Below are 10,364 nucleotides of genomic sequence, written 5' to 3' on the forward strand. Positions count from 1 at the left end.
GAGGAGGAGGAGGGGTGAGGAGGAGGAGAAGGAGAAGAAGGAGATGGAGGAGGAGGAGGAGAAGGAGAAGAAGGAGATGGAGGAGGAGGAGGAGGAAGAGGAGGAGGAAGAGGAGGAGGAAGAAGAGGGAAGGAGAGAAGGAAGAAGAGGCAGAGGAGGAGAAGGAGGAAGAAACCAGACTAGAGAGGTGCTTTTGACCCATGCCCCACTGCCTGGCCCTGCCTCCCGTAAATTCAGCAGCGTCTGTGTATAAGGAGTGGCTCGATTAGAGCCCCGTAGACCCCACTTTGGAAGTTCCTGTTGCGTTTTTGGTGCAGCCTAAGGCTTCAAGGAGGCTTGGAGACAGTGGGTTACATTGGCCGAAGCCTGTGCTCTAAGCATAATGCCTGAGCATATCCAGCCTTCTGATTCCTTGGGGGAATGCTTTTAGAATTCCTCATGCAAACCAAAAGACAAATCCTTCACACAAAACGGTGCATACCCGTATCAAAATGTAGCCTCCTTACATCCTCTACACACCTGCGGTCACCCTTAATGATTCACCTATTGAAGATAAGGCAAACGCAAGTGCAAAACCATAGTCACTCTGCTGTGTAGGGGATGACAGGGAAGGCCACGTGGTTCATACAGATGTAACTTTTCCCACAAACATTTTTAACCCACAGTTGGTTGCAGAACTGAGAGATACAGAGGGCTAATTGTAACTCTATCCCCTCAGCATCCAAGAGAGTACTTTTGAGAGCTAGCAGCCTTAGAGAACTAACAGGGTGCTTCCTGGCCCATCTTCATAGACCCAGCACTTCTCTTGTGGTCTGGAGTTGATGAAGACACTGGGGATGGTATGTTAGCTAAGCTAAGCTGGGTTTGTCTAGCCAAGGTTACAGTGAGAGTGCCTGGGCTATATAGCAACCAAGGCCTTGCTACAGATCCCTTACCGGGCTCTGTGCTATGGCAAGCCCTTGCCACCTGTGATGGTTACACCATGCTCGCTTTCTGGCTTCTGGCTTTACTCTCTGTGCTCTTGTCTTACCTAGTCTTCCCGTGTAGCCAGAAAGCATCTCTAACTTCCTTCTTTAAGTAGCATAAGGTTTACTGAGGCATCAATGTAAACAAAGACAGGTTGATGAAAACTCGTGACAAGAATACATCAGCCTGCCTTCCCGGGCTGTGAAGACTTCATTTCCAGTTCACCGAGCTGGGGAGTGTAGTTAAGCACATGTTTGATAGCGCCAACCAACTGTGCCTGCCAGAAAAATAGGTCCTTGAAAGGTGCCAAGCACTGATATTATGCATCTTCCTTTGTAAACTGTATACACTTCACACTCCCGAGCCTCCTGCCTGCTGCCTCATATCTTCAATCAAATTATTACACTCCAGAAATATGCATAAGGGAAATGATTGTACACATTTTATGGTGGGTTGTTGCTTGTAGCAGTAATTGAAGTACCTTTCCCACTTATGAAAGTACTAATTTTATTTGTTTTTATTGCTTTTCTAGATGCAATTATTTATTTAGTGTGCTTTGGCTTTATTAAATTATGTTTACTATAGGAGCATCATAAAAATGTATGAAAACAACACATCAGCCAAGCCAGCCTGGTGACCTGTATTGAGAAAGCGGGTGTTATTTTTCATATCCAAACGTAATGAAATAACTTAAGAATAAACAGATAATCTACGCTAGAAAACAATACAGTTCCAAAGTAATGCAATAAAACAACTGGACAATATGATTTCATAAACCTGGGCTCTGAAATTTACATGAGTTGGGTTTTGAGTACTTATTGGAGGACACGTGGTGTTTTTAAACGGAGTCGTTACAGAGTGAAATGTAATTAAACAAAAGGCCAGAGCCACATCGGGGTCTGTGGGCTGGTAAGATGTGGACGGCTAGAAAGACTCTTGGTGTCAGTAGGAAAGCAGAGACTCCATCCCTACAAATGTGCTTAACTTTGAACTTGGAAAAGGGCGAGACAGGTGTGCTCGGAAGTCACTCAGGCCGGGTACGCTGGCATGGAGTTCTTCGTCTACTTTTTGCCTCTTGCTCCAGTCTTTTTTGCCGATTTGTCTCAAAAGAACAAAGGGTCTCTCTGCTTTGACATTCCATTTGAGAAACTTCCCTTTCTCGTCAACGGTTTCTTTGTGAGGCACATAGGTTTTGTACGTTTGTTGTCTTAAAAGAGCGTGATAAAAAATAACAACAAAACAAAAGCTGCCTACTGAAAGTTCCCATCTATCATCAAAGACTAGAAATGCAGAGTTGCTGAGATAAAAATATTGATAAAACTATAAATTAGCGGCCACTTTTACTTATCCAGTTGCAAATCTAAATTAATCAGTGCATCGGGTAAATAGAAGCCTACTGTAACATCCAAAATGCACTAATCAAAGAATATGTAAGAAGGCATGAGTCCCCTCAGCAACCCAATCGACACCCCTTGAAATCATGGGTATTGGGTTCTCCAGTTGCTGATGTCCAAGGTGACATGTGAATATGTTTGCTTACATATATGCAAGCACACATATTTTCACAAATGACTCTGTACAGACCATGTTCAGCTCCATCAGTTTTAAATGATTTTTGAAACCAAGGATCAAATCCCAGGCCTTGCATGTATTTTGTAAGCAGCGTACTACTGAGCTACCAGGCCCCAGATCTATGGTTGTTTAAGACACAGCAACATATGTTCCATTGTATAAATTCTCAGGTTTCCACTGATACATATGTCTATTTACCTCCCAGTATTAACATATTTAAATTACTTCAGTTGTATAATTTTAATATCACCAGACTTGGATTGCCAATTATTCATTATCTTTTTGTTTTCTTGGAAAAGGATTTCTCTGTGCAGCCCTGGCTATCCTGGAACTTGCTCTGTAGACCAGGCTGAACTTGAACTCAGAGATCCACCTGCCTCTGCCTGCCAAGTGCTGGTACTAAAGGTGTGCACCACCACACTTTTTTTCATATCTTAACATTCTTAATCATATTAAGAAGACACACAGCTGTGACTATGTCATTCAAAGATTGATTTTGTCAAGAGTAGTTTTTCAGTGCTACCAAATGGCTTTCCAGCATTATAGAGATAGTCACGATGTTTCTCTCATTTGATCTTTTCCTATTAATTATTTTAAAATACTGAGCCATGTTTGCTTTCCTGAGTGAAATCCACTTGAATATATGGTTACCTGTCGTATTCAGTATGATTACGTGCCTCTTCCTCCTCCTGAATAAATCTGGATGAAAACATGTAAGAGCACAGGGGTTGTTCTAAAACCCAACAAGGTTCTCTTCCTTCTTGTTCTCTGATCAGCTTAATGATGTGAGATGATCCTAGGCGCTTCCTTCAGAGATGCCCTGTAATAGCTCTCCCGGTGCAGCGAAGAGGCAGCTCTTCCTTACTGCCCCTCTGAGGGTCTTCAGCAAATTCAGTTTTCTTACACTTAACATTTGTCATTTATATTTTTCTGGGACATTACCATTTTACCCTGTGTTTCAAATTTCCTTTTTAGTATATTGAGCCAAGCAGTCTTCTAACAGTATGTAAAATTTCCTCCCTTTATATTCTATTTCCATTTTTGTTTCCTGTTTTATTAGTTCTTGCTTTCTTATATTTTTTCCTTTGTATAGTGATCAGCATTTCAGTATATGAATATTATGGGTACTTTCAAATACCTGATTTTAGATATTTTTGTGTAGTTCCTGGTTTTGCTGTTTTTGTCATTATTTGGCTTTTTGTTGTTATTTGTTTGTTTTACTTTTTACTTATTTGGTTTACTTCCTAACTTCGTGCGTGTGATGCCTGTGGTGGTTTGAATAGGAGTGGCTCCCATAGATTCTTGTCTTTGATTGCTTGGCCCATAGGGAGTGGTGTTACTTTGTTGAAGAAAGTGTGTCATGTGGAGGTGGGCTTTGAGGTCTTCTATGCTCAAGCTACTCCCAGTGTGACACACAGTCTCCTTCTGCTACCTTTGGATCAAAATGTAGAACTCTCAGCTCCTTTTCCAGCAATATGTCTGCCTGCACGCCACCATGCTTCCTGCCATGATGATAATGGACTGAACCTCTGAAACTGTAAACCAATCCCAATGAAATGTCTTCCTTTATAAGAGTTGCTGTGGTCATGATGTCTCTTCCCAGCAACAGAAACTCAAACTAAGTCAATGCTTAACCCTTTTTGTGTTATTAAAAAATAAAGCACCTAAACCAGGATGTCTTATGACCACTCTTCTCTCTATACTTGTTAGCATGTATTAAGAAATATTTTCTTCATTATAATCTTCCATATACTCTGAAGTTTTAGTTATATAATGATGCCATTCACAAATTTTCTAAGTCTGTTATTAATTACCAGAAGGCTCATTTCTGTGTCTTGTATGTTTCCTTTTGACCAGAGATGTTGCTCTGCCTTGTGAGATAGAGTCCAATGGCTTTGTGAGTGACTGACACGAACTTAAACATTAACCACAGGTGTCTCTTGGCTTCAGAACATGGTGTTCTACATCGGGCAGTGAGCTACACCTGTAATGTGACTTGTCTGCACATATGCTCTTATTCATTTTTCCCTACACATTTCCCTTAGCACCCTATAAATACTGGGAAAACATTTACTTGATAAACGAGCACATGGTGGATGACTGACTGTAGTCAGCTTCAATTATGTTTTGCTTTTTGTTTTTGTTTTTTTTTCTATATAGCCCAAGATCACCGAGGAAAACTTGACCTATGCCGAGCTGGAGCTGATCAAACCACACAGGGCTGCCAAAGGCGTCCCCACCAGCACCGTGTATGCACAGATCCTCTTCGAGGAGAACCAGCTGTAGCGATACCTCCTCTCTGGCTGTCACCTATGCTCCCAGTTGTTTATGACACTCAGAAACAAACTCCCTAGTTTTGTATTTTCACCTGTGCCTTCAGTATGATGGGGAGCCCCTTCCCACAGCGTTCTGATGTCTTCTAAGAGGTACACACTTCCCAGAAGAGAAGGGACCAGCTCTTGGCCATGCCTCCCAAGATAAGAGGCCCCTGGCCTGATCCTGAGCACAATCCTGATTCTGAGAGCATTGCTGAGCCAACCGTACCAACTTCTCCTCTTCTTAAGCCTTAAAGTTTTTTGGGGGGGGGAATCAAATCTTAATTTTAATCAGCCCCCCCTTGTTCTGTATAACAAGCATCCAGTTTATAGCCACAGGAAATGCTGTAAAGGTCACAGAGAGAGGTGGGATATATGGACGCACAAGTTCTCTAAGGCTCTGGGACACCCAGGACTGAGCAAGCTCCTGGTGGTGATGGCAGGAGCCACTTATGATGACATCCATTGCTTTTAATAGATGCTCTGAAACTGGCCATGTGAGGGCAGAGATAATGTTTGAAAACTGGAGATCTGGCTCCGAAAATTCTGGTTTTATGTCTTTAGAGTCATACTTCACCAGGGCTGTAGATCTACAAGAACACCCTTGTAAAGTGTTTGTCCCCCTTTAGCAGAATGGACCTAGAGAGACATAGTGTTCTCTCTTTTCCAAAGACTTGAGTATGGTTCCAGTGGGTACATCGGGTAAGTGAGCAAAGCGTGCAAGCTCAGTCAACTCCATTCAAGAGAGAGCGGAGCCTTTCACCATTCCCTCAGCAGAGAAATGAAAGCACAAGGCATGCTGGGAAACTATGTCCAGGAGGACTCAACCCTTGGCAAGTGCTTTGACCATCTCAATCTTGGATGAGAACCATGATTGCCTTGGGTGGATGTCAGGGGACCATGGGACATAAGTCCGTGGGGGAAGTGGCTCTGTGGACCTAAACAATGTACAAAAATGTCAGACTTAATGGTAGTAAGAGAGTCACCTTGATTTCCGCAGTGCTATTGATTCTTCTTGATGTGTACTCTGGTGGCTGCTTACTACACTTTATAAACATTGTCTGGCTTTGTAATTTTACAATGTATATATGATAAATTATCTATTTTAAACACAGCTAGGGTGTGTGTTGTGCCCTCTGTCCATGGGACTTGAGTTTTTTAGTACCTCAACATGGATCACAGCTACACAAGTTGTGGGAATGGGGGAACCCACTGAACATTGCCTTTTAATGGGGAATAGAAGCCTCACAGCATCCCTGCCAAGCTTGTCTCTCTGACTTCTTCAAAGGGAAACTACAGCAGCACCCTCAGAGCAGGGGCAGTGAGCAGTTTGGACCTGGTGCTTATTTGAAGTAACATATTTTGGGGTTCTTGATCTGAAAATGTGTCTAGTTGCTCTTTCTTTACCACATAGACCACTCACCATGAATTGACATTTCTGAAGCTAAGTGAGGGGAAGCATCCATCATCTGGAAAGTGCAAAGGGTTCTTCTTGTGATAAGGCATCAATAGGAGCGGTGATGTAATCACTGAGTACTTTCCCAAATGGACAGCTGCTTTCATGTTCCATGCAATTAAAGCAAGCATGACCTCAATGTTTGGAGTAATGGCTTCTCAGAGATGGAGCACAGATAGGATCAAACTTGGGGATGAACTTTGGCCGAGCCCACAGATGGTAAGGAATCTTTATGGGCAGCATGAAAGGGGACCAAAAGGAAGCTCGCTCCCTTGATGGTGTGCTGCATTCAAAGCCGCGGCCCTGAGCTGAACCAGTCCTGGCATGGGGAGGCTGGGAGTCATTAGGATCCCCCCTTTACCACAGGACTAAAGTTCCTCAGCACCCAGGAAACACCACATTAGGCCTGTCACCTCTTGAGGGGCATGAAAAGGACACAGATACTTCCTAGCTTTTAATGTATCACTGTGTGGGACTATCACCCTGATCGGATGGCCACACCCTCAATGCACCAAGAATAGGGCTCCTGCCCCAGCTCACAAATATGGTCCAAAGGACGCACATGCTCCATCTCAGCCAACCAGTCCATGTGAGAAAGAAACTCTCCTTTCCTTTTGAGGATAACAGGCTGAGGCTCATGGACGCTGAGAGAGAAACAGGTAAAAATGTCCTACCAGCACATAAGCCAGTCTGGGTTCCCTAGATCCTCCCCAGACTCTTCTGTTTCTTCTTTAACCACAAGCTGCTTCAGTATCCTACTATTTAAGTGCAGATTCTGCCCTGTCTAGACAGATAGCGATGGACATGATTCTGAAAGGCTATGTGAATCACACTTTCTTGCAGCATGGGAAGACAGAGCTCCCTGACTCACAGAGCCTGCTTCCATCTCTGTCTCCCAATGGCTGTGCAGGCAGCCATTGTTCCTCAGGTTGTTTCTGGGACCCTGACAGGTCTCCACAGCTACAGTGCCCATCCTTTATATAAAATCAACATTTATGTAAAGCCTACTCACATCCTCTGTATACTTAAATCATTTCTAGGTTACCTATGGCTCCTAATACAATATAAATGCTATAAAATACCAGTTAGGAAATAATAGTCAGAAAACCAGAGCATATGTATTCAGCACCATACAGTTTCAATGTACAGGTGGTTAAATCGTGTATGGGTGTGGATGGTGGACTGTCCTTTTAACTGTGAACCTCCACTGCTCCGTGTCCCCTGCTGTTTGATTGACATCCCTCTCAGTCTCAGCTAGCGTGTAAAATGGCCAGCTATTTTAGAACAGTAACCAGTTCTCTTAACTCCTGGCCAGCCTTCCTCCCAGTTTCCAGCCCAGCCTCTTCAGACATTTCTCCTACTCATTCCCCCTTCAGTTCCCCAACAGTCTGCTTAAACAGTCCCTTTTCCCAGTGTTCCCAACACTAGCAGTGCCAAACTAGCAACAGTTCTAACCTATCCACTCAGCTCAGGCTGACTCCAAAGCACCATGTCACACATATGGACCAAGGATGGGTTTTGTGTTGGCTTTGAGTTTTAAGATGGCTCCCCACAACAGGATGCCTTTCCAGTCCTGACTTAGGGAACTTGGGTTTGAGAGAGTAACCAGCTCTGTCATTTGGAGCCAGCCCTTTGGTGAGGCCAGGCAACTACATAGGGACCATACCCCAATCAATCACCATGTGTGGAACAGAAGTTGTTCCTGATAAAAGAAAACAAAGCAGCAATTTACAGCAAGGGGGGCCCAGTGTGGTCTTGCTGAGATGGGGAAGGTTTGCACTCAGTGTGGTCTCACTCAGCTTCTTCTGCAGTGAGTGTACAGGTGGCCGGGCCTTAGGAGCCTTGGATGAACACTCTCTCTGTAGTGTACAGATCACTCGCAGCCTTAGTAAACTGTTGATCCGGGTTTGGGAGGCCTGGAATAGAGCCTGAAGTTCTGAGTTTCTCAATATCTTCCAGAGAGAACCTCCTTGCTTCTGAACAGAGGTCCACATTGAGTAGCAAGGACGTTAAGTGATGGAAACAGAAATATGGACCCTGAGCTCCTTGAGAGGTGAGGTGTCTTCAGAGTGTTAGGTCAAAGCTGTAGCCTAGGCCGTAGGCAAAATCCTTCATGGAGAACAAAGGTTGGCAGATCTGAATGGCGTTCAAGTGTCCAGTACAACAGGTCCAGAGCAGAGAAGATGCTGGAGGAGATCGGAGGTGAGTGGACAAGCAGAGGGGCTGGGGGGAGCGAGGAGACACTCTGAATTCTTCTCATAGGGGCAGTGGTGGAACTCTACAGAGACAAAGAGGAGTTTATATTATATCTTGGTGCATCCTGAACAATTCTCATTTTTTAAATGAGAGAAAATTTTAAAATCTGGAGAAATTTTCCCATACGCATGAGGCTTGGATGTGGATCTGTGTCTGGCTTACCAATCTGCATCATTTTGCCCTCTAATTTGGATCCGACTCTTAATGAACTCACAGGGTGGGGCACGAGAGAAGGTGTGGCTGAGTTCTTTTGTCATTGGGAAAGATGACTTGCTACCTGCTTTCCAATAAACACAGCTTGATTGGTGCCATGCCAATTCAGTGTCTGTACGGCTGTTAAATGTTAATGCACGGCACCTTATAGTTTTAAATAGAATTAGAGGTGTTTACAGCTTCGGTTTTATGCACCTTGTTCTTCCACATTAAACTTTATTGCACGTGTCTTCCGTCAGCAAACAGGAGAAAAGCTCATTACCCCTGGTTGTGTGGGGACTGGGTTGCTGTTGAAGGAAATGCAGGGGTTTCCTTATTGCAACTTGCAGCCTCTGCAGACAGCTGGGTAGGAATCTTCCAGCTGTTGGAATAAAAACAGGATCCGGGATCTAGGGTTGGTCTTAGAGGATCCACCTACAACCTAGTCTTCTTAGGCAGATGTCTGGGCTGTGTCTGAGAGTTTGATGTTATTTCTCTTCAGTTTTCTAAAGGAATCTGTTGTTCATAAGATGTGGGACTTTTAATGACCAGATCCTCATGCCTGGGTCTCCCACAGTCATCACTGCCAAGAAGAGAAGGGTCAGCCAGTTGACTCTGTCTTGTGGCCTTCCCACCCACGTTCACTTCATTCTCCATTTACTCTGGTTCGTGTGCAAAACAACGTGTTTCACCAGGACATTTTCAGACATGTGCACACTGTAGGTCTCATACACAGTAACCAAGACAACCACACTCTGGATCCAGGAAGTCCAACCTCTGCTTACGCCATGCCTGGATGACACACTATTTTTTTTTTTTTCTGAACTTGGTTCAGCTAAGGATGGAGGCCCATCATCCTCTTTGCAGGATCTCCTCGGTTCCATTTCCCCCTCAGCCTAGGCAAGTTCCAAGTTCCCTCAGATTTCACCTGTCACTCCAGAACTCTGGGCTTTACCTTGGACTGCCATGTTGTCAGTTTGGTACCTACTCCGTTCTTCCCTCTTCTTCTTCATCTGGATGCCACTCCCTGTTCTCCTGGCCGTCTTCTTCTCAGAGAGCATCTCTGTTGCTATTTTTCATCTTCGGCTTATCTCTGGTCTCCGAATCAGTAAGGAGCTTTCCCCAGGACAGACCTCCTCCTGTGCTGTCAGTGTCCTCCTCTGGCTCCCTCCCTCCTACACCCAGCTCTTCTCTCTGCAGGCCCAGTCTCCATCTAGCCCTCCCCGCCCCCCGTCCCCCTCCCCCGAGCTAATTGCTGTGGTAACCTCCAAAGACTCAGCTCTGACCACCAACTTCCAGAGTCATTGCTGAGCATGAGGTCTAAGGCAGGGGATAGACTCTGCACGCTCATGCATGGAGAGACTTTTCCCCTTTGATGACAACTCTTCCATTATCTTGTGACTCAACTCCTCTCTTTGCTTTGGACACCACTTGTCTTTTTTCTTGATGCTCATTTTTTTCTGCCACCCTTCACTGAGGGACTCCTATTTATCATTTACCCTCTGCTTCTCCTGTCTCATTCACACCCTTGCTTCTGCCCATGTTCCAGCTGCAACCGGGGGACTCTGAGGACTCTGGTCCAGCTGGGCCACCCTCCTGAGCTCTGG

General features: G+C 44.7%; 1 protein-coding gene across 1 annotated transcript in view; it reads left to right on the top strand.

The window, feature by feature from the left end:
• Vstm4 (V-set and transmembrane domain containing 4) overlaps window positions 1-5,967 on the top strand; it is an 84,877-nt gene extending 78,910 nt beyond the window's left edge. The window contains exon 8 of the mRNA XM_021181981.2: window positions 4,699-5,967. Coding sequence (XP_021037640.1) covers window positions 4,699-4,824 — 126 coding nt within the window. The 3' untranslated portion in view covers window positions 4,825-5,967. The remainder of the gene's footprint in view (window positions 1-4,698) is intronic.
• The last annotated feature ends 4,397 nt before the right edge of the window (window positions 5,968-10,364 follow it).

The sequence above is a fragment of the Mus caroli genome, chromosome 14 (genome assembly GCF_900094665.2).
Source record: "Mus caroli chromosome 14, CAROLI_EIJ_v1.1, whole genome shotgun sequence".
NCBI classification, from domain to species: domain Eukaryota; kingdom Metazoa; phylum Chordata; class Mammalia; order Rodentia; family Muridae; genus Mus; species Mus caroli.